General features: G+C 52.3%; 2 protein-coding genes across 4 annotated transcripts; one reads left to right on the top strand and one right to left on the bottom strand.

The window, feature by feature from the left end:
* Positions 1-475: 475 nt before the first annotated feature.
* FHL3 (four and a half LIM domains 3) lies at positions 476-12,748 on the bottom strand. Of its 3 annotated transcripts, none has more exons than XM_008517899.2 (6): positions 11,026-12,748; positions 3,093-3,266; positions 2,831-3,005; positions 1,695-1,864; positions 1,386-1,572; positions 476-1,261 (listed from the first exon to the last, which is right to left on the bottom strand). In XM_008517899.2, the coding sequence occupies exons 2-6, from the start codon at positions 3,246-3,248 to the stop codon at positions 1,107-1,109; spliced, it is 843 nt and encodes a 280-aa protein (XP_008516121.1). In that variant the 5' UTR covers positions 3,249-3,266; positions 11,026-12,748; the 3' UTR covers positions 476-1,106. The 3 variants fall into 3 exon arrangements, with proteins under 3 accessions (XP_008516121.1, XP_008516120.1, XP_070450186.1); XM_008517898.2 differs by lacking the exon at positions 11,026-12,748 and adding an exon at positions 8,645-9,197; XM_070594085.1 differs by lacking the exon at positions 11,026-12,748 and adding an exon at positions 7,835-8,057.
* A 251-nt stretch (positions 12,749-12,999) lies between these two features.
* On the top strand, positions 13,000-22,383 carry UTP11 (UTP11 small subunit processome component). Its single transcript, XM_008517900.2, has 8 exons — positions 13,000-13,141; positions 16,339-16,400; positions 17,602-17,704; positions 18,091-18,204; positions 18,701-18,794; positions 18,895-19,025; positions 21,312-21,422; positions 22,129-22,383. The coding sequence occupies exons 1-8, from the start codon at positions 13,079-13,081 to the stop codon at positions 22,210-22,212; spliced, it is 762 nt and encodes a 253-aa protein (XP_008516122.1). The 5' UTR covers positions 13,000-13,078; the 3' UTR covers positions 22,213-22,383.
* Positions 22,384-26,000: the final 3,617 nt, after the last annotated feature.

Below are 26,000 nucleotides of genomic sequence, written 5' to 3'. Positions count from 1 at the left end.
CGCGTGCAGCTGCATCCTTGCCTTTTTTGGCAAAAAACGTGCGGCCGCGAGCGGATCCCGGGCCGCCTCCGTTAATCCTCGAGAAGAGGGGGAAGGGGGCCGAGGGTCTGGGCCCAGGCTGGGGATCCGCACCGGGTGCTCTGCGGGATTTGGGAAGGGCTGTTAGAGGAGGGGGGCGATTTGTACCAGATGGGGGAACCCACTGCCGCCCCCGCTCTTGTCCAGAACTTCCCTCAAACCCCTCCCTTCCCCACATGGAAGAAAAAGCTCTTCGCCAGCAGGGGGGAGGCAGGCTAAGCCTGAGAAGGACGGTAGCAGCGGTGGGGATCCCCTCTCTGGGGAGAGATTTCCCGCTCCATGGTCCGGCAGCTTCCCCCTCTGCCCTGCACGGAGAAGGTTTGGAAGAGCCTCAGATCCCCTCGGTCTGCGAATTCCTTCCCCCGGCATCCCCAGACAAACACACAGAGGCCTTCACTTCCTCACACTGCTTTATTGCAGAATCTGGAAGGGGGTGAGCCAATCCCACCCCTCTGCCCATCTCTGGGCAAAACGAAGCTGAAATGAAATGAGAAAATACTCATCGGACATGGGCTGGGCAAAACCCTGTACCCTAGGACCCCCTAACCAGTGAACCCCTGTTCTGCTGTCCAGACAGCCCCAGCCCTGTGGGTAGAGGTGGGATGGGGTGGGGAGGGTCAAGCCTGAGTATAGTCCACCTTGGAGGGCTGCTCAGGCACCCACAGGAGGCCTACAGTCTTTGGAGAGAAGTCTAGATTGAAGGGGGCCTGGGTCCCAGAGTCCAGGTTTGGAGGGCTGGGGGTCTAGAGCCCTTATTTGGGGAAGGGGCTTGGTCTGGGAACACAGACTATAGTGGAGAGTTCTGGCGTCCAAGCTTGGGGAGGGGATTTGAATCATGGAGGCTCATAAGAGCCCAGGTTTGGGGGCCCTGGGTCAGGGAGTACCAGTTCCAGGGATGTTGGAGTAGGGAGGCTGAATCCTGGAGTCCAGGGGGAGCCCCAATTTGGGGAAGGGCTGGGTCCCAGAGATGGTTTGGAAAAGGAGCCTTAGTCCTGGAGCCCTGGTTTGGGAGGGCCTGGGGCCCAGGCTCAGGGCCCTGCCTGGCTGCAGCCCTGGCACAGCACTTGGTCTCCGTCTGGCACGAAGCCTTGGCCAACCAGGGAGGTGGAGCAGCGGGCGCAGGAGAAGCAGCTGTGGTGCCAGTGGCGGTCTTCAAAGGACACGTACTTGCCTCCCCCGAGTCCTGGAGGGAAGCTGGAGGTTAGCACTGCAGATCTAGAGGGCCGTCCTGCCCCTCAGCCTCCCAATACCAGACACCACTCCCTTGCCTGCACCCCACCCACTCAGTCCTTCGACCCCTGTCCCACCTGTGATGGGGCGCTTGCAACTGCTGCACTTGGGTGCAAAGAGTTCTCCAAAACAGGCCACACAGTAGGGGTCATCATCCCGGGAGGTGAACTGCTGCCCTGCCAGGGGTGTCTGGCACCCGGTGCAGACCAGGCATTCTCGATGCCAGGGCTGGTCACGGTATGTCACGCCACCCTGTGTCAGTGTCTGTGGGGGCAGCATCTGTCAGTAGGGGGGAGTGGGGGTTCCCACCCCACGACAGCCTTGCTCGCCTCCATCCCTGAGTGCAGTGGAGATAAGCACCCCCACCCCGCTGGCCGGGCCCCCACCTTGCTGCAGCGGGCGCAGCGAGGAGCGAACTTGTTCTCATAGCAGGGCACGCAGTAGTGAGCACCCTTGTCGGGCACAAAGGACCGGGAGCCCAATGGCTGCTCACAGCCACTGCACAGGAAGCAGTGCTCATGCCACGTCTGGCCTCCATACTCCAGCTTCCGGGACCCTGTGGGGAACAGGGGTCCAACTCAGAGGCCTGTGGCCCAAGCTGCCAAGTGCCACCACCCTCTGCTACCCTCCAAGGAGAGTCCCCGCTGCTCCCATAGCCTGAGCAGGGTGGTGTCCATGCACATGCAGCAGGACCCCATGTATACTGCATGTCCTAAGCTCTGCCAAACACTGGACATGCTGGCTGAGCATGTGCTAGGCCTCCACAAACCAGACATGAGGGTTTGGCATATGGGAAGTCCCCCTGTGTACCAGAAAGGACTATCTCAGCACACACCAGGCCTCCGTGTCACAGTCATGATGTCTCTATTTGCAAAGCCTTTATACACCAGACATAATGGTTTCAGCACACATATCAAGACCCCACATATACCTGGCAAGCAAGTCTCTGCCCACACAAAGTTCTAATGGCCTGGACATGATGGATTCAGCAGCTGCTAAGCCCTCACGTACCCTAATCACGCCCTTCTCCACATGGTCTACACCTTCACCTGTCTATTAGGCATACAGGTTGCCACACGTTAAGTCCTCTCTTTATCTGTATGCACACACCAAGCCTCGATGCACCAAGCATGACAGTCTCAGCAGGCTCTTAGCTCCTACATGTACCAAACATGCAGGTCTTCATACATGCTAAGCCCCTTGGTGTATATCAAGCGTGTCAGTCTGCCTGTAAACGGGAAGCCCACAGATATAAACCAGGCTTACTGGTCCAGCACACACTAAACCCTCAGGAATGTACCAAGCTTGTCAGTTCCTGCACATGCTAAGCTCCCAAGAGCATTCAGGTACAACAGATCCTACAGACACCAAATTTCTAGGAACACACTGCGTGTGTAGGTCTTTACTAGACCCAGCCTCCATGTATGTATCAGACAGACATGCCAGTCCCTTGCACATGCAAGAACCCTATACAGATGCCAGGCATGCCAGTCGTGCACACAAGGAGCCCCTGGGCACATACCAGGCATGACGGTTTCCCCACAGGCGGAGCACTGGGAGGAGAAGGCACTGCAGTAACAGTCATTGCAGAGCAGCTCGCTGTCCTGGCAGGTGAAGGGCTCATCGGCTAGGGAGCGCTGGCAGCGGCAGCAGCGGAAGCAGCCCTCGTGGAAGTGGCGGTCTTCGTAGAACAGCTCCTGCGGGGAGGATGGAAGGGCCACTGGCACCTTTGGCCCCTCCCACCAGCCTCCACCCCTCCCTGACTTGTCTTGTCTGGTCCTTACCCTTGAGTCATGCCCAATAAGCTGCTGACACTCAGCGCAGGTGTTGGCGAAGGTGTTGTCATAGCAGGGCACGCAGTAGGGGCCGTTGTCTGTCTGGATGTATTTGCGGCCGTACAGGGACTCGCTGCATTTTGCACAGTCGAAGGCCTCGCTCATGGTGGCTCTGAGGGAGCCCTATTAGGGGCACAAGGTGGGGCACAAGGGGTGGGGGTGGGTCACCCAGAGGGGCTGTGGCATAGCCCTTTGCATTAAAAAAAGCGAGACGAGGCATAGGAAATGCCAGATCAGAGCAGGTGGTGATGGGGAAGGGGTGCTTCTGGAACCCAGGAGTCCCGCACGTTTATTTCTGTATTTAACAGTGGGGGTGGGAGGGGGTCAGGAAAAAATCAGGAAGCAGAAGTTGTTTTCTTATCTGGGCCCTGGCAGATGTGGGGGGAGGGGGCTTTTCCTGGGTCAGTGAGTCATTTCCTGCCCCAGTCTGAGTTTAGCCTCCACTGTCCCTTACTGTCCCCAAAGGGGAAGAGCAGGGGCAGGGAGCCACCCCCGCCATCTCATATGAACAGCACTCCCACTCTCCTGACTCCCAGGAAGGGACCCTCGGGATATACCCAGAGCTCTGGAGTGGGCAGCTTAGGGATGGGAATGGGCTGTCCTGCCCCCATCCTGATCCAGGAAATGGTGGAATGTTAGAGGGATGCTGGGCCCATGAATGGTAGAGGTGGAGGAGGCCTGATGGGAGACTCGGGCCTCCCCTCCCTGGACAATCGGCCCAGCAACAAGGACTTCAGAGACTCAGCCTAGGTTTAAGCAGGAAGGAAATCCTGCAAGCTGGACACAGCCAAGCTTCCCCAGCTGGACCCTCTGCCCTCATCCCCCTCTACCCCCCGCTGGGTCGCTGGTCACACCAGCCTGGGCAGCCTTGGCTTACAACATCTGCAGCAGCTGTGGCAGCACAGATGGCCAGATGTCAAGTTTTGCCAGCAACAGGGGGAAAAAAAAGGAAATGAGATGCTTGGAGAGGGAGAGGGGAAGTGGAGATCATGCAGTGTGCCCCCTGCCATCTCCTGCTGAGCATCACTCCTGGCATCACTCCTGGCAGCAACTGGCAAAGCCCCAGGATCTTTCCATCCCCTGGGTCACTATTTCCCTCCCCCTGCCTCTGGGAGAGACAGCTTCTCCCCAGCTTTTCCGGATTTCTAAGGGTTTGGGGCAGGGGGAGGGAAAGGTGAGAGAGTGGGAGCCACTGAAGACACCATCTCCCCAGTCAGACCCCCTCTTGGGTGGGGAGTCAGGCAAGAGGGAGCCCTGAGAGCTGCTGCTGCAGACACCCAGCCCCCCACCAAACCTCAGACACTTTCCATTTTCTCAGGAACAAAGCATGTTTGCGGGATGAGGTCATCCACACAGCTGCCTCTGGAACAGGAGCGTGGGGAGTGGGGGGGTAGGGAAGTGGGGTTCCCAGTCCCTTCTGCTGTCCCTAATTCTAGTCTCTAGCCTCAAATTCAGAGCTCCCCACCCCCGGCCTCCTCCATCATGAAGCCTGCTCTCTAAGGAGTGGGATCCTGGGGTGGGTGGAGAGGACCCATCAGAACCCATAGGAAGGGAATGACCTCCCAGCTGCAGATGAGCCTAGGGAGCACAAGGGAGCTTGCCAACCCGCTCCCCCTGCGTCAGACCCCAGTAATGGCAGTCCCCAGAGCCTGCCCTGGCTCAAGTTGAAGGAACAGCTCTCCATGTTTCAGCCACCCCCAGTGGGAAATTCTCGCCAACAAGCATTGCTCTGGCTTGGAGTTCAGACTCCAGGCGCCAGCAGACGCCCCAAGCCCGGAGGGCCTGGCTCTTCTGAAGGGATGGCTCCTGGGCTCGCAGCTGCCCTTCTGTACAATGGGAGGACACTCAGTTCATACCCCAGGCCAGAACAGGAGGCCCCAGGAGCTGGGGTCTTCAGTGTGGGGACTTCTGGAGTGGTGGCTATGCTGTAGGGTGGAGGGTACCCCCCCTTCTCAGTCTGCTCCCCGCCACTCAGGCCCGAGTTTCCTCTGGCCCAAGATCTGAGGATTGCCTGGGCTGTCAGCCACTGGGCAGCAGGGGGCCACACAGGTGGAGTGTGGCCATGTGTCCATCCGGGAGTGCCCTGGGCCTTTTCCTTCCTTCCTGGCTTGGCCCAAAGCAGCCGCCACCTTCCCAGGCCCAGGCTAGCCCAGAGTCCGCCCCCTGGGAGGCACTCACCACTCTGAGACAGGGGCACCCCAAATAGGGTGTGGGCGTGGCTTGCTTCCTTCCCAGAATCCCCTCGTCCCCTAGTCTGCCCAGCTGGGCTCTAGTGAGGACAGCATGAAGGGCACTATCAAGGCCCACCTGTCTCTGCCCATCCCCCGCCCCCCCCCCCTTTCCCTGGCAGGGCTGGGGGACTGTAGGGAACCAGTCCGTATTCCCTCATGGCTGGTGGTGGGACGAGAGGAGACTGCTCAGTCTGCCAGATGGCTCCCAGCCCCTGCCCCCACCAACACACACCCACACACACACACACATTCCCACACCTGACCTAGACACACACATTTGGCACCTCCCAGGGAACCTCCCAGAGCTCAGAAGAGTGGGATAAATGGCTGTGGGCATGTGATGTGTAGAGGCTTAAGCTGTGAAATATAAAGCTGGGTGATCTTGGGCAAGTCACTGAAGCTCTCTGAGCCTATTTTCCCATCTAATATTACTGTGTACCTCCTAGGGTCATTGTCAGGCTTAAACGTGACGATCCTTGGAAAGCACCTGGCAGACGGTAAGTTGTCAGTAAATAGTAGCTATTAGCGTTTTTACTATCAGCCCCTCACTCATACTGGGGTCAGACAAGAGTTTCTCCGCCAGGCCCCGGTCAGGGAGCTGGCGGGGGATTTGACGTGGACATTCTCAGTGCAGGCCCAGGGAGAGAACAAAGAGGGAACCCCCTAGTTCTGCTGGGGGGACTGAAGAGGCCCAGGCCATGAGGCTCGCTGAGATCTGGAGCCAGACTGACTTCAGTGAGCATAACTCCGAGACCCCTTGCACAGGTACACAGGTACACAGGCGTACACACCTGCATGCTGCTCTGCCTCTCACAAGGTGCATTCCCACCCACCATCTCCTCAGATCTCACAAAAGGCAGGCAGGACAGTATAGCATCTCCATTGTACAGCTGAACACAGAGGCTAGGGACAGGGTTGGGGCATGCCCAAGGTCACGCAGGTATTAGAGAGCCCAGGTCCCCTGCTTCCCAGCCTGGAGCCCTTTCCTGTCTCTCTTTCCCTAGAAATGCTGCTGTGGTGGCAGAGGGGGTGGTCAGCATTTAAGAGCAGGGGGAAAGGAGATGCTGGGTGACATCACTGGCACAGGAGCCTGGCTCTTCTCCTCAGCTGCCAGCCCTGTGATTGGAAGACACCCAGAAGCCTTTCCAATTACCCATGCCAACCACTCAACCCTTTTGCCCCCCTCTACTCCCCAGTGTCCAGGAGGACCCTGGCCAGGACCCACAGCTGTGAGTCAAGATCAGAACAGACCCCTCCCCCAGCTCCTAGGAGTTGACAGGAGACTTAAGGGGAGAAATCGAACTCCCCCCACCCCCAACCCCTGCTACCAGGCACCAACCCCAAAGTCTCCACTCTCTTCTCCCCTCCCCTCCCCCCATGGGGCCTGGGAGTTGGAGCAGTTTAGGGGAAGGGGGGGTGGGAAGCAGGATCCAGCAGCTGCTCTGGGGACAGGAGAGGAACAGTTCATTCACCCCGGGTCCCCCAGGGCTGACGCCACGGTCCAAGATTTGACTTTAAAAATAAATTGGGGCTGTCTTGGTGCACGCGTGGGGCTCCTCCTTGCTCGCAGTCTTATTGTCTCAGGTCTTCTCCTCATGGGGACTCAGCTGGCCCAGAGTTTCCCCACATCCTTGCTTCCCAGTTCTCCAGGCCTGAGTCTCAGGGTCTGTCTTGGAAGCCGTCAGAGCGCCTCCATTAATCTCAGTCTCTGTGTCCTGCACACTTCAGCAGCTGTCTCTACCTTGTGAGCGTCTCTGTATCTCCGACTGGCTATCTCCCAACAGCTGGCCTCTGTGGATTTCTACCTCTGAATGCCCAAGTCTGGCCTCTCAGGGTCTCTATGGCGCAGAATGTCTTGGTCCTCACCCCACTCTCCTTTCTACCCCTTAGCATCTCTGTATCCCCTACTGTCTTTATAGGCCTAACAGAGGCTGATTCACCACCAGGCTAAGGAAGCTTGGGTTTCAGGGCCCCTCACTTGCCCAGGAATCCCCAAGGCCCTGCGAAGCATCCTACGACGTGTTCACTGGGGTCACTGTATGCTTTTTCTTAAAATGCTCCACAAAACCTGCATCCGTCCCTATGCCTCGGGTCTGTCTCTCGGTCAGTCTCCGGCCAAGTTTCTGTCCCCGTTTCGGTGATCTCTGCAGCTTCCACTCTAAGCCTGTCGTCGCTCCTGTCCCCGTCCCCGTCCCGGTCTCTCGCTACTCCGGGCTTTCCGCGAGCCTCAGTTTCTCGAACCCACCCGGCCTCTCTCTCGACTCAGGCTTTTCCATTTCAAACTTGGCCCCCTCCCCCGCCTCACTCCCGCCGCAGCCCCCGCCCCGCCGGGCGGCCCGGAGCGGTGCGGTCCGGGGGGCGCCCTCCCGGGCTCGGCGTGCCCGCAGCCGGCCCCGGGCGGGGGGCAGGGGGCGGGCGCCGGGAACTGCTATTCGGAGCCGGGCTCGGAGGGGAGCTCACCTCGACGCGGGCGGCCGGAGCGGGGCGCGGGCGTGGGCGGGGCGGGGACCCCGGGGCCGCGTCCCTGGGCGGCTAGTACCTGCGGGCCGGGCCGAGCGGGCGCCGGACGAGCTGCCGGCGAGGCTGCCGGCTGCACACGGACTGTGTGGGCGATGGGAGCGCGGCCCCAACCCCTCCCCGAGGAAGTGAGCGCGGGGGCCCGCCCCGCCCGGACCCCGCCCCCGGCCGCCCCTGCCCGCGGGGTGCGGACCCCGCCCCCGGCCCCCCATCCCGGAGGCGGGGGCCAGACCCCGCCCCCACCTCCCTTCCAGACTGGAGCTCGCCCCAGCCCCCCTCCTCCGGTCCAGCCTAACCTGGCGCTCCCAACCTTCCAGGGCGGCCAGGACCCCGCCCCTGTTCCCTCCCTGGAGCTTTTGCCCTCCTTTTTCCCTCCGCTCTCCCCCTTCCCCCCCAGCTGCAAGCGGGAGACTGCTCGATTCATCTCGGGCAAGGGGTACGGGACCCAGCCGACCAGGGTCCATTTGAGAACCAAGGGTCCTCAAGCCCCCTTCGTGACCCCGCCCCACTTAGTTCTACCCCCAGGGGTCACACTCAGCCCGAGTTTGTAAACGAGGCCTTAATCCAGCCTGGAGGCGGGGGTGAATTCGACTCTGCTGTCATGGGGACCAAGGTGTTCTCTGGAAACAGAGACCGAAGAGTGGAAACCCCCACCCCCACCCCCACCCCCACCCCCAGCCGCATAGGGCCTTGACCTTCAAAGGGCTTTATTCCACAATTCTGAGTGGCAAACAGAAGTAACCACCTCCTCACCTCCAGCTGCATCCTTGTGCGGAGAAGTCCTGCCTCGGTTTCCACCGTGCCCAGGAATAGTTTTGACCTTTGAGACCCAGGGGACACCCTAATCCTTGGCCCCGTGATTTTTGGGCTTCTTAGGGAGGGTTGTGAGGAGTATGTATCGATGGGGTGCTGCAGGGACGGTGGAGGGAACCCCTCCTCCCCCACCTCTACATTTTCCAACCCTCTGGCTTCCTCCCTGTGCCCGGGAGGGAGGACTGGCGCCTGCCAGGGACACAGGCCCCTCCAGGTCCTTGAGGCCACCCCCCTTGGGATCCTCAGGCTTGTCACTAGGAATAAATAGCCTCGATCTGGAAGGAGGGGGGGAGGGAGGAGGAGGCTCTAGTGCGCTGTTTGCAAAACAAGAGACAACAAACCAACTCGAAATAACCTCAGCGTCTGGAGTAGAGGTTCAGGTGCCCACAGGGGCTCTCCCATCCCCCAGACCGGGTCTAGCCAAGCTCTCAGAACAGAGGCTCAGTCCATCCCAGGCTGGAACTCCTGAGTCCCCTCCTCCCGTCTCTGAATCACATGCTTCCTTCCTGGGTCCCAAGTCACCTTGGAGGCCAAGTTTCCTTTCAAAGTTAACTAATTGCTTGTTTATCATTGTTGTGGCTGCTCCCTAAACTGTAAGTGCCATGAGGGCAAGACTGGGTCCTTGTTGTTCACCACCACATTCCCAGTACCTACTCCAAACTCTCATACATAATTAATATCTGATGAATGAATGAATGACAGACCCTACTTCAATTTGGGCCCCCAACCCCCCAGTTTGGCCCACAGGCACCTGCTATCCCATAATCCAGAGAGTGAGCAGCCAGCCTGTGGGTGGGCCCTTTCTCTAGGACATGTCTTGCAGGTGTAGGGGACTCCTAGCTCTGAGAAGTGCAGTGAAGACTCTGCCTGGTTGGAGTAGATGGCAAGAAGGGGTCTGCTCTGGGGTGGAGGGAGGGCAAAGGTGAGCAGCCTTCAGAAAGAGAGGGGTGATGAGTGTGGAGTTGGGGGTCTCTGGTTTTTACTCACAGCTTGAATCTCTGAACAGCCTCAGTAAGAGCCAAGTATTTCCTGAGATCTTACTTTGCACCAGTCCCTGTCTAAGCACTTTACATACATTAATGCACTTGGTTATGCAACAACTTTATGAAATACGTATTTTTATTCTCATTTTAGGGACGGGAAAATAGAGGCACACAGAGAGTAAGTAACCTGCCAAAGGTGACAGCTAATAATGGCAAAGTCTAGATTCAAATCTGGACAAACAAATGTGAAAGCTCCTTAGGGCAAAAAAAGAGCTTAACCCTTATGCTCTACAGCCTTGGTAGTCATTTCACCTCTTTAAGCCTCAGTTTTCTCATCTGTTAAGAGTGGTTGACTCCTTGGGCCAGCCCTGGTGGCCTCATGGTTAGGCTCAGCACACTCTGCTTCTGCGGCCAGGGTTTGGTTCCCAGGTGCAGACCTATACCACTGGTCTGTCAGTGGCCATGCTGTGGCAGTGACCCACATACAAAAAGAGAAAGATTGGCAACAGATGTTAGCTCAGGGTGAATCTTCCTCAGCAAAAAAAAAAAAAAAAAGGGGGGCTGGCCAGTGGCGCAGCAGTTAAGTTCGCATGTTCCGCTTTGGTGGCCCGGGGTTCGCCGGTTTGGATCCTGGGTGCGGACATGGCACCACTTGGCATGCCATGCTATGGTAGATGTCCCATGTATAAAGTAGAGGAAGATGGGCATTGATGTTAGCTCAGGGCCCATCTTCCTCAGCAAAAAGAGGAGGTTGGCAGTAGTTAGCTCAGGGCTAATCTTCCTCAAAAAAAAAAAGAAGAAAAGAAAGTGAACAGAAGTGAGGATAATTATAATTTTTTAAAAAAGTGGTTGACTCCTTGTCTCAGAGCATTCTTGTGAGGATTGATGAGAGCACACAGTAGGTATTCAAAATTTGGGACTCTCTCTCCCCACCTGCCCCCCTTTCACGGTCAAGTGTTAAGCTTCTGCTATTGGATTTGGAGTCTGAAGGCCAGAGAAAGCTGGGAGAGTTCTGACTTGGCTCAGCCTGCGGGAAGGAGGCTGGTGCAGGGCAGGGCCTGTGTCTTTTCCCCTCCCCATTTCTAGCTCCCCAGGGGGCTCACATTTCCCTCCTCACTCTATTTCCGTTGACCCAAGAGGACGTGCCCCAGGGAGGTCTAGGGATCAGCCACATGGACTCCCTGTTCCTGTTCCCCGTCAGTCCTCCCCCCTCTCCAGGAACAGGTGTGTCTGAGCTGGGGCTGGAAGAAAGCCTGAGTGCTGGACGCCTGGCCTGGGGTGAGTGGGATCTGGTTGTGCCTTTACCCACCCAGGAGGTCCCCATATACCCTTCCTTACCTTTTGGTGGAAGGGGGCTTCCAGCTGTTCTCTCACGCTGAAAGGGTTTTCAAAAGGAGACCCTGAGTGATGACTGGCAGGCCTCTCATGGTTTCCTCTGGGTGCTGAATCACCCTCTGATGCTTGTAACCACAAGCCCTCCTTCCCCCAGTACAAAAACTTCCTTCCTTCTCTGGGTGTATTGCTTATTTACCCGTTGGGTTGCCTAGAGCCCCTGCAGGCCTCAGGGTTTAGCAGATACCCTCTTTCAGATTGCCCAGAAACACTTTCCTTGTGATCCCAAGTCTGGCCATGGGTCTGTGGGTGCAGAGGATGAAATGAGTGACTTCTACAGAGCATCAGTGGGGAGGGTAGAAGGAGAACTAACGTGGTTAAAAGCCGACCAAATGCAGGGCACTGTGCTAAGTGCTAGTCATTCCCTCCTCAGTCCTCACAAAAGCCATGTGAGGTGGTGGTTATTATTATCACCATTTTACAGAGTAGGACACAAGGCTCAGAGAGTTGGACAATGTGGCCCCAAAGCTGATAGGTGCTGGATGTGCAATTCAAATCCAGAGCTGATTCCAGGGGCCCGCCCTCCGTGTGCTGGGCTGCATTCTTCTAGGTATGCCCTCATTCAACGCTTTCTTCAGGGAAAGTGGCAGAGTGACTGGGGCTGTCACCTGGTCACACTGTCTGATGGCTGCGCTTCTTAATCCAGATGAGGCTGGAAAGGTGGGCCTGGGCCACATCATGAAGGGCCTTATCTTTCACTGGTTAAGTGACAAATGAGATGGAATTTTGTTAATGCTTGTGGCGCTACTTGGGCAGGGCTCAGACTCAGAAGCAGGAAAAACTTTGCATGTGGCAGATCTCAGCCACTTTCATGTCTACTGGTTTACTGGACTGGCACCTCCAGGGAATGAGGAGACAATTTCCCCAGAGCTCATTAGCTGGACGGGTGACTCCTATTAGGAGAAATGGGTGCAACTGCAGAACTTGCTGAAGGTTAGTTTCACATGGTGGAAAAGAAACCAAATGCCTCTGGAATGCTCTGTTGTGCCCAACGTCCCCTCTATCTTTAGAGGTGGTTTTAGTAATAATAAAAATAATAGCTCCAATTGATTGTGAACTTGCTAAGGGGTGAACACAGCATTAGGCACTTCAAATATATAATTTCATTAATCCTCACAACAATCCTTTGGGTATAGTATTATTATTACCTCCGTTTTACAGATAGGGACGGCGAGGCTCAGCGAAGCTCATTGCCTTAGCTGGGGGCAGTGAGGATGGTTGCATGCCTCCATGTTTCATGGTCCTAATCATTCCACCGTACTGTCTCTGACACTCATCCTGCCAGCCAGCCATTCCCTTGAGGGTATGAGGGACTCAGAAGTTTATAACTTCACAGATTAAGTCATGATATGACTCCTTGATTCAACTGTGGGGCCCCTTGATGGCCCTGTGAGGCAATCAGTGCATGCTATTATTATCCTCTTTTAATGGATGAGAAAAACGATGCTCATTAAAGTCAAGCGACCTGTCAAAAGTCACACAGCCAGTAAGAGGCAGAGCCAGATATGGTTTCAAGGTCTCTTGCCTCTCTATAGAGCGCTCTTTCTGGTATACTGGACAATTCACATACGTCTTAGGTTTAAACGCACCGCGCAAACGCAAGGGGAGCGGTGCTGTAGGTGACTGCGCATGCGCACACGCCAATCCCAGCTCAGCCCGAGCGCCGCGCCAGCCACGTGTTCCCAGGTGCCAACGCGGAGCCGAAGGCGAAGGCGAGATCTCGATACACGTGGACAAGCTCTGGCGAATAAAACCCGACTGTTGTAGAGTCACGAGATTAGGCCATAGGGAACTACACTTTCCAGAAGCAGCCGGTGGTGGCCGCCTTTGCTAGAGGACGTATTTCCGGAGAGGCAGGCGCCGGATAGGCTGTGGAGAGGGAGTGGGCGGTTCTAAGCCTCCGGCCGCTTGGCTTGTTTCCGGTAGGATCAGTGGACGCGGCGGCTGAGGCTGTGGGGAACCGGCTTTGTGTACTGAGCTTGTCCAGGCGTGAGCAGACATGGCGGCGGCTTTTCGGAAGGCGGCCAAGTCCCGGCAGCGGGAACACCGAGAGCGAAGCCAGGTAGGACTGGACCGGCCCCACGAGCGCTAGCCCCTGGCCCCCTGTATCGCTCTCGCCTTACTCCCTTGGCCACCTTTGGATCCTAGTCTGTTCCGAACGTAGACGCTGTATGTAAATAAATGCAAATACATGCTAATGACGCCGGCGTCTTTGGGGGCGGAGCTTCGCGGCTCGAGGAGGAGGGGCTTTTCCCTCTCTAGGAAGAGAACCGGCTCCTCCCCATTCCTTGCGGATAATCCATGCTATCTTGCAAGGTTTCAGAGATGTAATTACATGAGAGATTGTGTGGAGAGTGCTTGATTTTCTCTAAGGAAGTTGACAAGGTCAAGGCTCGCATAGCCAGTAAATGCCCCGGCTGGAATTGGAACCCGCATCTAATGATGCTCAGCTCTGCCTGCTGCCTGTGGTGCCGTGAGCGAAGAGACTGACGTTAACGAACGTGGTATCATCACTACGTGTGGGCTTTGTAGTCCGTGAAGATCTCCCCTATACGCTTCTGGTTTATGGCCCACCCTGTAACGTTGGTATTTTCTATTCACATTAGACCGATGAGTAAACTGAGGTCCAGAGAGCAAAAGTGACTTGCCCAGTCAAAAACAACAAATGCAGGCAGAATAAACAGTTGTAGGACTTCTGTGGAAGGTGTGTCTGGTGGGAAGGTTGAGTAGAAATTCGTTTAATATATGCAGAATCCCTTTATCCATTCCACTGCTCTCAGGAATCACATAATATCCAGTCTGGAAAGGCCCTTAGAGCTCTCTGGTCCAACTTCATTTTACAGCTGGGCAAGAGAGGGAGAAGGATGTGTCTAAAGTTGTGTCACTGACAGTCTATCCCACTGTGGTGGGATAGAACCAAGGCTTCTTAACCACGATTCAGTCTTCCTGCTTCTTAGCATTTATCAGACATTTATTATGCACTTGCTGCGTGCTCAGTGGTGTGCTGGGAGCAATGGTGTAATTTGCCACCTGGTGTCGGGGACTATGTTTGGACCTGTCTGAAAGTAATAATAGCTCGAACTGCTTACTGTTTGCCAGAGCCAGACAGTGCAAGATGCTTTCCTCTCAGTATCTCATTTAACTCTAAACAGTGTGTGTGGAAGTAGGTGCTATTATTTTCTCACATTTGCAAATGGGGAAACTAAGGCTCAGAGAGGCTAAGTAAATTGCTCAAAGACATCCAGCTACTATAGCTGGCAGGCACCAAAGGCAGAAATCAGACCAAGTGCTTTGAATCCAGAGACTACTACAAGATGAATAAAGAGGCAGCTTTATAAGAAATGGCACATAAAAAATGCCAAATGAGGAATTTGAGTGGGAAGAGTAGAAATGGTGGGAAAGAATGTTAGGGCGAAACTGACTGGACTTAGAAGTCAATGATAATAGCTGTCCCGTTTGAGCCCTTACTCTCGCTAGGCACAGCCCTGCGTGCTTTACAAGGCCCATCTCATATAATCCTCTAGCCTCCCTGTGAGGTGGATGCTATCCTCATTTTACGAACGAGGAATCCGATGCTTAAAGAGATTGAATACTGTGTCCCAGGTCACAGTTGTAAGTAGTTGATTTCTATTAGCAGAGAAGAGAGAGGGCTTTCGAGGCTCGTCGTGAGCAGGACATGGCCCTGTCTGAGTAGGAATCTGTGGGAGAGGTGAGGCGTGCTGGAAAGGTGGCTAAACACATTGCCAAGAGCACTCCCTCTTAGGGGAAAGTTTGCACTGTATCCTCTCGGTCCTTCACTGAGGCAGTGGGGGAACTCCTGGCCTATTTTGTGCGGAGGGGGTGTGTGTAATTATGTGAACTATTTCAGATGCAATGCCAGGATTCCTTCTATACTGCAGATGTACATTCAAACGGACATACGCTATTTCAAGATTTCTGTGTCATATTGTTGGTCTTGGGACCCTTGAGTTTTCCTTCTCCACTCTGTCAACCTCCCTTTGTTTGCTATAATTATAAATTAGCAGGAGAGGCTTGGATGTTATTTGAAATATTGAGTTATTTGTTGCATCACGTTATTTTGTCGCAGGATAAAAGATGAGAAAGGTGACTGTTGAAAATCCCACCGAAATTATTAGGCAAATTGAAACAGTAGAGAAATGTATGTGCTTCCTCACGCGCGGAGATTGTTCAGAGGAGAAGAGGATACAGTCTAGTGGGCTGGAGAAGAGCACAGACTGGCTCCAGATAGAATGGGTTCTGGTTCTAGCTTTGCCACTGAGTAGTTCTGTGTTCTTGGGCACGTCATTCTCTAAACCCCATTCCCCTTCTGGAAAATTGGGATAACAGTAGTGTCTGCCTTACCTACTTTCCGTGATTGTTGTGGGGATTAAATGAGATTGTGTGTAATGAGCATAGCAGATTGCTTTGTAATGGGATAAGTGCTTGCTAAATGTGGCCTAATAGGATGATGTAGGCAAAAGCATCTAGCACTGACCCTGACGTATATTAAGTGCACAACAAATGCTAGGCTGTAGAAAGATAATACCAAGATTTAATCCTTGTACCTTCCATGCCATCCAAGTTCTGTGTTCAAGAAGGTATTTTCTATCGTACTTGGTTTTCTCTCAGACCTTGTGCCAAAAGTACAATAATAACAGTAAACATGTGCTGGCGGCTTGCTTTGGGCCAAGCCGTGTGCAGGCACCACCTCTTATAGATGCTCATTTGACCCTCACAAAACCATGTGAGGTACTTACCTTATTCTCATTTTACAGTTAGGAAACAGTGGCTCAGAGAAGTTAAGTGACTTGCCCAAGGTCACAGATTGTGAAGAGGTAAAGCTTGGATTTGAACCCAGTTCTCTAGACTCTAAATTTAGTTGCCTTACCACAGTTGCCTCCCTGTTACTATGTTTTCCCTTCGTAGTATTTTATAAACCCTTGGATTAAGTCTGTAGTAATTTTAGTACAACTGGCAACTGCCTGCTTAGTGCCGAGTCATTGTTGCCTCTCTCTGTCCTTAATAGGCCAAGAAACCTACTATGGCAGTGCTTGTGACCTCTGTGGCGGCCACATGGTCCCTCTGGTCCTTGGGCAGAGCCCAGTTGGGGGAGGGGAGGGAACAGAGTAGCGAGTTGGCTCCAAGGACAAGGCTTTGCTGAGCGCTCCAGAGGCTCTGGTTCCCGAGTCAGGTGTCGTGTCGATGTGGGTGTGCATTCGCTGAGGAAACTGAACACTTTTTTTTTCTTTTGTCTTCTAGCCCGGCTTTCGAAAACATCTGGGCCTGTTGGAGAAAAAGAAAGATTACAAACTTCGTGCAGAGTGAGTTGTGTCTCTGCTGGAGGTGTTGCCAAGAAAGCTTACAGCCTCCTTGCTCTGCGGCTGAATTGCCCGAGTGTCCGACAGGGGATAATTTCCTGCCATTGATAAGAGGCCAAAGCTCTGGCAGCCTGTCATACACTTTGCTGTGACCCCAAGCTTCTGTCTTTGTTTAGGCAGAGTGTTATTTATGTAACTGTAGTTGCATTGTGAATTTTTTTATGGTGTCGCTCCAGATCATCTTCTCACAGTGGCTTTGATTTGCTCCGGCCTTGGTGTTTGAGCCAAAAGCTGGGTCCTTTCTCTCTCGCTTTTCTTGAAGTGCACGATAGAATCTAAGATTCCTGTTGTTGAGTCTTACATCACTGCGTGTGTGGTGCGGAATGAGGAGATGTGAAAGATGGATTCATGAAACTGAGCGTGGGTGATAATGAACTCTGAAAACTCATAAAACAGTTATCCCCATTCTTCTTCTTCTTTAGCACTTTCTTTGCTAAATACTTTATAATTATTTGTTAGCCGTGCATGTCAGCTGAGGTCCTTTTTATGCTCCTGAAACAGAGGGGGATGGATTAAGTGATTTCCTCTGGGTCCTAGAGTTTTTAAGGCTAGTAATAACTGAGTGCTGTTATTGGGCCAGGCAGTGTTCTAGAAGATTTACCATTTTTATGTTCATTTATTCCTCCCAACAAGCTTCTGGGATACCATTATCATCATACCCATTTTACAGATTAAATTGGGGTACAGAGTGGTTAACTAACTTAGGCAAGGTTACTTAGCCAGAAGTGGCGGAGTCAAGGTTTGAACCCAGACAGTCTGGCTCCCGAGTCTACGATTCTAGTCACTCTGCTGTAGTGCACTGTGTCGTTTCTGAATCTCATGTGGTCACTTGATGCCCAGGCTTGCATCAGAACCCTGTCTAAGAAGTTTTAATTTGTGCTTTGTTTGGGCTCTTCCTGTAATGATATAAATGGCACTAAAACATGTGAGATGGGGACAGCTCCTTTCTGGTGGGGCTGGGATAGGAGAGGACCTGCAGAGACCCGAGCTCAGCATCAGTAACAGTGGAGTCTGGAGCAAATCTAATCGTTGCTTTGGCTTTTTTGAGTTTTCATTTCGTGTGAGCTCTAGATGCTTGTATGGTTGGCCCGTTGTGAGAGTTTTTTTCTTTTTTGCTATGCACCTTGTTTCACCTGCTTTTCAGTGACTACCGAAAAAAGCAAGAATACCTCAGAACTCTCCGGAAGAAGGCTCTTGAAAAGAATCCAGATGAATTCTACTATAAAATGACTCGAGTTAAACTCCAGGTGGGTGCCTAATGTATCAGCTGGTGTTTTGAGCTCCAGCTCAGTAAGGAAAATAGGTGGGGGACAAGATGGAGAGAGTGGATCCTTGGCCTTTATTGAGCGTTTCTCCACTGGGTCCAGGTGCTCCTGGTCAGTATCCAGGGGAAAACTGCCCCCTCATGAGCAGCATGCATTTCTGCCCCCGAATCTGAGTTGTCTTATGCCTGGAGCTGCTCTGAGGGCGCGTGACTGGAGGTGCTAAATTGAGCATGCACCTTGGGGCCTAGTGTTTTGGACTGCTGTTGCATAAAGCACTTGGTTGTCTTTGTTCCAACCACAAACTATGCCATCAGCTTACTAATAATTTTCCTCTAATAGGAAATGTATCTTTTAAATTTGGATTTCAGGATGGAGTTCATGTTATTAAGGAGACTAAGGAAGAGGTGACTCCCGAACAGCTGAAACTGATGAGAACTCAGGATGTCAAATATATAGAAATGAAAAGGGTGGCAGAAGCTAAGGTAACAACTGAAACTCTTTGTTCTGATGTATTTGTGTCGGTTAAGAGAAGTATAAATCCCCCATCTCAGGTTATAAGTTGCTTTCTTCTGGCATGTACAGTCTTAAATTGTGCTTAATTGTGATAATGATTTAGACGTATAGTCGGCATGGTGGAGTGGAAAGAGTTCAAGTTTGGGAATGAGACAGACTTAGGTTTGAATTCTGGCTCTGCCCTTTATTAGCCCCCTGATTGTGGACAAGTTAACCTCCCTGAGGCTGTTTCCTCATTTCTGTGCCGGGGGATTGTTGTAAGGATTGAGTTTCGTGGAATGCCTAGCCCAGCCCCTGAGGCGTGGTTGGTGCTTGATAAATTTTAGGGGTCCTTTCCTTTAAAAGAGTGAAGCAGATTCTTTGCTGGCTGCTGCTGATGATGTGAAATGGTTTACACTTCTGCGAATTTATTTCGGCTAGCCTAGAAGAACCCAATATAAAATGAGACCATATTCTGTGTTCTAGAAAATTGAAAGACTAAAATCAGAGCTCCATCTGCTGGATTTCCAGGGGAAGCAACAGAATAAGCATGTGTTCTTTTTTGACACCAAAAAGGAAGGTATGAAATGTTTGAAGCTTTCTGGGCCAGTGTGTCATATTGGTCTGTGTTGGTTGGTGTTAGAGACAGACAGTGCCTTAAGGATTCTCTTGACTTTTAGTTGAACAGTTTGATGTTGCAACTCACCTGCGAACAGCCCCGGAACTCATCGACAGAGTCTTTAATAGACCCACGATAGAGACCTTGCAGAAGGAGAAAGTGAAAGGAGTTACCTATCAGACTCGCCTTAAGGTAATTTTCCTGCTTTTCTTCAGGTCTGAGCTTAGGGGAATGAAGGTTCCTTTTTTTTGGGGGGAAGATTAGCCTTGAGCTAATATCTGCTGCCAATCCTCCTCTTTTTGCTGAGGATGACTGGCCCTGAGCTAACATCTGTGTCCATCTTCCTCTACTTTATATATGGAATGCCTGCCACAGCGTGGCTTGCCAAGTGGTGCCATGTCTGCACCCAGGATCCGAACTGGCAAACCCTGGGCCGCCGAAGCAGAACGTGCGCACTTAACCACTGCGCCACTGGGCCAGCCCCTGGCCACTGTTCCTAATGTAGTTCTATGTGGAAAACTCTTGAAGTTCTCTTAGCAAGGTGGAAGGAGGCTTTGCTGATGGGGATGGAAGTGGAGGAGGGTTCCTTGGTTTCTAAGACTGGAGGCCATGTGGCACAGTGGTCAGGAGCTGAGGTTCTGGCCTTTCGATCTGCCTTTGAATGCCAGCTCTGACCCTGGGCTTCAGGCTTTCAGTGCTTGTAAGGGATGCCGGTGGTTTTGAAATGTAGAGAAAGGAGGGGATGCTGAAGATGAAGGGATGTGGTATGCTTTGATATTGAACCTTTAGTAGTGAATACACATATTGAAAATTTTGCATTGACCTTTCCTTACGGTGCTTTCCATGACCGTAACTGGGTTTGTGCAGGAGACACGCTTTTCCTCAAAGCCTTCTGGAGTTGAACTCTCACTTCTGAGTGATTCATTTAAAAAAATGCTGTCAATGTGTTTCAAGCAGACAGCTGTTCTGTTTTGATTTGAATCATTTACACCGCATCAGCTTCGCTTCCAATGTTTAATTTCACAGCAGTTTCTCTAGCTCAGAGGCAGCTAAACTTGCTTTAGTAATATAAATACCCCTAATTAGTTTGACTATATTGGGTAATCCCATAAATTTGACAGTCTGTGCAATAAAGTGAAAACAAAAGCTGTCTGAAGCCACTGCTGTGAGACTCTGCTAGAATTGGTGAATTGTTTCCGTCTGAGGCCCAGTAATATTCCCCTCTATGTAGATAACACTTCCAGCTGAGGAGCCGGCTGACTAGTGTTCTCGTGATAACCCTGTTTGTCAATTAGTTGTATTTTCAATTAGCTGTGTCACCGACACTTCTCAAGTGTTGCAGTAGTCCCTGAAGAGATTGGTGTTCCAAACGCCTGTGTAGACTAGTTTGCTAGCACACCTTTTGAGAGTTTGGCAAGGTTGGGATCTTGCCCTTTGTATCTAGTAGTGTTGTTTCTTTTGGTTGTTTCGTTTAAAGCACAATTATCTTTATTAAGAGACTGCTGGTGTGGAGTTGCAAGGGAACTTTTAGTCGGTAACTTGGAGGGGGTGACAATCCGTGAATGGGCTTTACGAAGTCTGAACACTCTCTTCCCACATGGAAGTTTTGTGCAAATGGGTATATATGTGTGTACAAGTTAGTACAAACACATGTACATTTATTTCAAGCAAGAAATCAAAGCTTTTATCAATGTCTCAGAGGTTTGTGAGTCCCCAAAGTTTAAGGACCACTGGTCTTTGAGGAGTCATCAGCAGGGAGAATTCTCACGTGAGCTTCTGCTGAGAATGTCCTGCTCCTTTTTTTTTTTTTTGAGGAAGATCAGCCCTGAGCTAACTGCTGCCAATCCTCCTCTTTTTGCTGAGGAAGACTGGCCCTGAGCTAACATGCGTGCCCATCTTCCTCTACTTTATATGTGGGATGCCTGCCACAGCATGGCTTGCCAAGCGGTGCCATGTCCGCACCCGGGATCCGAACCAGCAAACCCCAGGCTGCCGAAGTGGAATGTGCGCTCTTAACCACTGCGCCACTGGGCCAGCCTCCTGTCCTGCTCTTTGGAGTCTGTGGTTCTCAGACACCAGTGCATCACGTGGTGCCCCTTCTATTCTGTACTCACGTCATGTAGGGTTTCCAGTACTGGTTTATTCCTGCGTCACCTTAGGGAACCGGGATGCTCACACAAAGCTTGAGGCAGCTTAGTGTAGTGGTGGAAAGTTTCCTGGGATCTTTGCGCCTCTCAGGCCGTCCTGACTCTGCTCCAGGTGAACCACGTGGCCCTGGGCAAGTCTCCAAGGTTCCGTTCAGCTCTAGGATGTGATGTTCCTAAAATGGACAGCTTTATGGTATCTCGTTACGTTGATTCTGGAGTGAGGAGGGAATTGATGAAACCATTTATGTATCTGGGCTTAAGTGGATCTAAGATACCGTTTCCTCCTCATTTTTATCCTGTTTTATTGAAAATGCGTGTTTCTCTTCTGCAGCGGATAGCTAAAGAGAGGCAGAAGCAGTATGACTGCCTGACCCAGAGGATCGAGCGCGAGAAGAAATTGTTCGTTATCGCACAGAAAATTCAAACACGCAAAGATCTTCTGGTGAGGAGAGCCGTAGGCCTGCGTGGTTTTTTCCCCCCTCCTTGTAAAGGTCTTTACTGAGCCTGGATTTCAGCTGTGTGTAAATCAACCCACGTGAAAATGTCTGCTCCTTGGGGGCAGTGGTTTGAGCCAGTGTCTGTTACTCTGACAGTGTTGAAATGCTCCTTGATTAAGAAGGTAATAAGGGGCTTATTAGTCAGAGCTTTGGAACAGCAAAGGGTAGGATCGGGTAGCACATGAACTTTATAGCTTATGAGCAGCTATCTGTAACATTTAAACAGGTTAACAAAACACTGCGTGTCACTCATTGGTGTTTAAAAATAGACAACATCGTGTAGTTAAATAGCAGAGCTAAGGAATATAAGATGCCCCTTTCATATTATTATCATTCCTCTAAATGTCAGGTTCTTCAGCTTTGCAGACCATCTAGGTCTGCCTTTCTCAGCTGGGGTTCCGTGAGAGAATAAACCCTACAAAAAATGATTTGAATGCTTCTCAGTTTTCCCGAGAACTTCTAGACAGCGAGTACCATTCTAGATGCCCGGGGGAGACGTTGCTTTGTCGCCTGGGGAGGCCGGAGGGCTTTGCCCCTTGTGACCTTGGGGAAGGGCTGAGTTTGGGGCTTTCAGAAAGGTGCTTGATGAACCTTCCTATTTCACAAAACCCCCTCCTACTCTTTACTGGTAACCTTTTTACTCTTTTATAGGATAAAACTCGGAAAGTAAAGGTGAAGAAAGAAACAGTGAACTCCCCAGCAATTTACAAATTTCAGAGTCGTCGAAAACGTTGAAGGGTTATGCATAAGCCTTGTCATTCCGCATGGAAAAGAATTCTGTTTTTTTTTTCCAGTAACTTCAAATTCCATTAGTCTAGATGACTTGGTTTTCCTGTTTGTAACCATAATTTATTGTAGGTCTGACATTTGATACGAACCACATTAAAGCCCCTTTCCCTGTCTTAATGTTTGTGGGTTGTGAAATCAGTCTTACTTTTATATACTTCCGTTTTTTTCGTTATGAAAGTTAAATAATCTCATTACAGCAAATTTGGAAAATAAATGAGTTCATCCCTAATCCCAGTACTTATTCAAGAACAGCAAATAATTATCACCTACTTACACTGCTAGGAACTAGGGCACTGGAGGTGAACAACTACCGTGAGCATTCTGGTTGGTTTGCTCCGTTTCGTGAAGGTATGCGCTGGTTTTTGTGTTTGGTAGTTGTAACTGTAGTAAACAATTTTATATCCTGCTTTTTTCACTTAAGTATTAAATCATTAGCTCTCTTCCATTTTGTTACATCATTAAATTTTTTAAAAGTAATATATGCTCATAGTAAAAATTAAATATTTTTAATGTTTGCATAGTGTTTTATCCAGTGGCTAGACTGGTTTTACCCTCATTCATTCATTATTGGATATTCAGGTGGCTTTCTTAAATTAGCCAAGGAGGAATTTTTTTCTTTTACACTTCAGAGCTGCAGACAGAAACCTTTGGAGCTAGGAACGCACAGGGGCACCGATTCTTTACCGATGCAGCTCACATCAGAACAGACCTGGCTCTGTGTTCCTGCCCTCTGCGCTCCTGGTCACTTCCTGATTCCAAGGCTCTAAATGGCTTGGTACAGACCTTCTCCCTGCAGATACGGACCTCAGGGTGTGTGTGGCAGCTTCGTTCTCTTCCCAGAGTCTCACCCCTCCCTTCCCTGCCCATATAGGGATGGTAGGCCGAGGCCAGTCGGGATGGGACTGAGCATGCCTAGAGCACCTGTGGGAGGAGCGGGTTTCTGGGAGGCTTGCTGACGCCTCTCCCCCTGGAGGGGAGCAGCTGTGCGTGGATGATAAAGATGAAAAAAGTCATCATTAAAACTCAGTAAGTTCCCATGGCTGCTAGGTTCCTGTACAAAGGCTAAGTGAAAGCCTGTTTTCTCAGGGCCTCCCCGGCGGGATTCAGCTCTGGGGCCCCGAAAAGTAGGAGGAAAGGCCAGAGGAAGAGAAGCCAGCAGCTTTGCCTTCAGGAAGGAGGTGCTTCCCAGTCTCTGCGTGGATTCCCTTCTGAGGAGGGGCTGAGCTGAGTAAACGTTGATAGTCTTATGACGGAGGCATCTGGGGACTTGAGTCCCGAGCCCGGGAAGGGACTCCTCACAGGGTGTTGGACAGGGGAGGGAACAGATCAAGCAGCACTCTGTTCCTGGGACAACAGCTGAGGCTGCTGCTCTGACTCTCTCCCCCGCCCCTGCTGGGTGGGAAGGGTGGGAGGAGGACAGGGAGTATACCTAAATGCCTTCTGAAGCACATGCCCACACAAAGGGACACACCTGTTACAGGCTCTGGCATCAATAGATGCACACTCAGATGTACCACTCAGGCCTCACAAACCAGGTGCGTGCACATCCACGTACCCTCTGGTACACGAACACACCACCAGGGTTTCACATACACAGATGATACCCGCACAAGTCCTTACACGATACATACATCCCAGTGATGCTTGCAGAGGCTTGTGCCCAGGCCACATGGAGCAGGAAGGCCCATCCTCTTGGAGTGCTGTAAGCTCCAGGCTAGAGGTAATCAGAGAGCTATATGGGGATGTAACTAGGTGTCTTGAGTTGCTGTTAAACTTAGGATTGTCTCTGAGGCCTAAGGATTCTAAGGGAAGAGATTGGCCGCCCCTTGTGATTAACCCAAGACAGGCCTCATGGATCCGGAAAACAGGCCAGGGCTTTGAAGCTGTGGTGCTCAGTGGGGCCTCAGGCTCCTGGCTCCGCTCGGGAGGGGAACAGACCTGCTTCCTCAGGACCCCCGCTTCCAGTCCCAGCAGGTGTTTTGGGCTCTCGGGGGCAGTCTGCTTTGGCGGTGCCGAGGGGAATGTGGGCAGCCTACGGAGGTGGAGCGTTTCCCTGAGTCAGAGCCCGTGTGGTTCAGGCCTCTTGTACAGACCAGGACTCTAAAGCAGCGTCTACGTGGATGACGTGGACCCCCCCAGTCTCCGCAGCAGAGAACTGACCAGCCTGGCTCAGTCTTAGTCCTTTGCCACATCTTGGGGCCCTTCTGACCAAAGCGGGAGAGTGTCAAGCCCTAGCTTTATTCTTGAATAAGATCTTTTGACTCCAAAGGGAACTGACTCCCGGCAACAGGGTGGGAAAGGGCCCAGTAGGTGGAGCTGCTGCCCCTTCGCTGGGCTTAGTTCTCAGGGTGCTGTGCTGGTGTCCACCCACTTAGCACGCTTTGCTTCTGCCGAAAGCATCCTGTCCTCAGCATCCTGTACTCCGTAGGCACTTCGTAGGTATTTGTTTATTGGATTTAAAGCATAGGGGACAGCTCTTGTGAAAAAAGATTTTCCTCATCCCCACTCCCCCAGCTTGAGATTAGCGTGGCCCCAAGACGAGGACTGTGCACGAAAGGGCTTTCCCCTCACATTTCTAGTGAGAACCACGGAGGAAGCATGTCTTGGAGTCCCAGGATGTGCAGAAGGTGGAGATGGCCGAGGCTCCCCACATGCAGTTGTGAGTGTTTACAGCCTGCTGTCTCTCCCCGTGCTGCTGGCTGTGGGACAGTGAGCAATTAGAGCTGCGCACCCTCCAGGGAAGGCAGCCAGCAGACGCAGACTCGCTCTGCCTACCTGTGGAGGCCGGTGAGGGCAGGGCCTGTTGGGACTTGAAGGAGTGAGGCAAGTGGGTGTATGGTGCTGGCCTCCCTGCCTCCAGCTCTCCCGGCACGGCAGTTCACAGAGCCTCATGCACAGGGTGTTGGGGAAGGGCAGGCCGAAGCTTGGGTGGGAGTCATGGCGCAGAGCCCCAGGTGCGTGGAGGAATTGAGGGCAGACCTGAAATACCGACTTCGGGTTTCTTGGGCTTGTGCAGCTGCCTGCTAGGGTCAAGAGGGTGCACTCTCTCGCCAGCCAGGTCACGGGGCCTCCCTGCTGGCAGGGCTCCCCCCCAGCTCCATGGGTCTGTCTCAGCAGGAAGTCCAGGGAAGGGTCAGAGAGAAGCTACACAACTACCACCAGGCGCAGGGGTGCCTGCCCCAAGTCCACCTCTTAGAGGTAGGAGGCTCAAGTGGATGCCCAGGTCGTGCTTCTGCTTGTTCTCCTTTCCTAAACTGCTCTGGTCGGAGGAAAAACATCTCTCCTGCTTCTTCAGACTGCCTGTACGGAGTCTCCTTGTTCCTTATTCCTGGATCTGTCATCATCACGTGAGAAAGTGCTGCCTCATCTCTCTCTCTCCTAACCAAAGTTTCTACCTGGTTCTCCCTGTCCAGTCTTGTCTGCTTCACTTGATGGCCCTCGTAATGGCAACGGCTGTCTCCTCTCTCACGTGAGGGAAGCAGATTGCTTGGTGCTGGGCAGTGGTGCAGTCCTGAGCCCTCGGCTTCATGGGGTGGTAGTGGAGGCTGGTCCAGAACAGAGACAAGGACCTAGCTATTTCTAGGCAGGAGTTTATCTGGGGACTGCTGTGTTTGGGGTTGAGGGGGGGATGGAAGCCCTTTCCTCCTGTTGTCTGTCACCTGACATCCTTGCTCAGATCATAAGTGTTAATGAAATTGTGGTGTCCTGGAGGCAGCTGGGCTGCACCCCCCTGC

This window comes from Equus przewalskii, chromosome 2, assembly GCF_037783145.1.
Source record: "Equus przewalskii isolate Varuska chromosome 2, EquPr2, whole genome shotgun sequence".
In the NCBI taxonomy this organism is placed as follows: Eukaryota; Metazoa; Chordata; class Mammalia; order Perissodactyla; family Equidae; genus Equus; species Equus przewalskii.
The sequence above is the reverse complement of the archived record's forward strand: the minus strand, read 5'-3'. Positions and strand labels throughout refer to the sequence as shown.

Coding starts and splice junctions, on each gene's coding strand:
- FHL3 (XM_008517898.2), bottom strand. Junction 3,006..3,092: donor TTATTGGGCATGACTCAAGG/GTAAGGACCAGA, acceptor TCCTCCCCGCAG/GAGCTGTTCTACGAAGACCG. Junction 1,573..1,694: donor GCTGCGCCCGCTGCAGCAAG/GTGGGGGCCCGG, acceptor CTGCCCCCACAG/ACACTGACACAGGGTGGCGT.
- UTP11 (XM_008517900.2), top strand. CDS start 13,079: ATGGCGGCGGCTTTTCGGAAGGCGGCCAAGTCCCGGCAGCGGGAACAC. Junction 13,142..16,338: donor AACACCGAGAGCGAAGCCAG/GTAGGACTGGAC, acceptor TTTGTCTTCTAG/CCCGGCTTTCGAAAACATCT. Junction 17,705..18,090: donor TGACTCGAGTTAAACTCCAG/GTGGGTGCCTAA, acceptor TTTGGATTTCAG/GATGGAGTTCATGTTATTAA.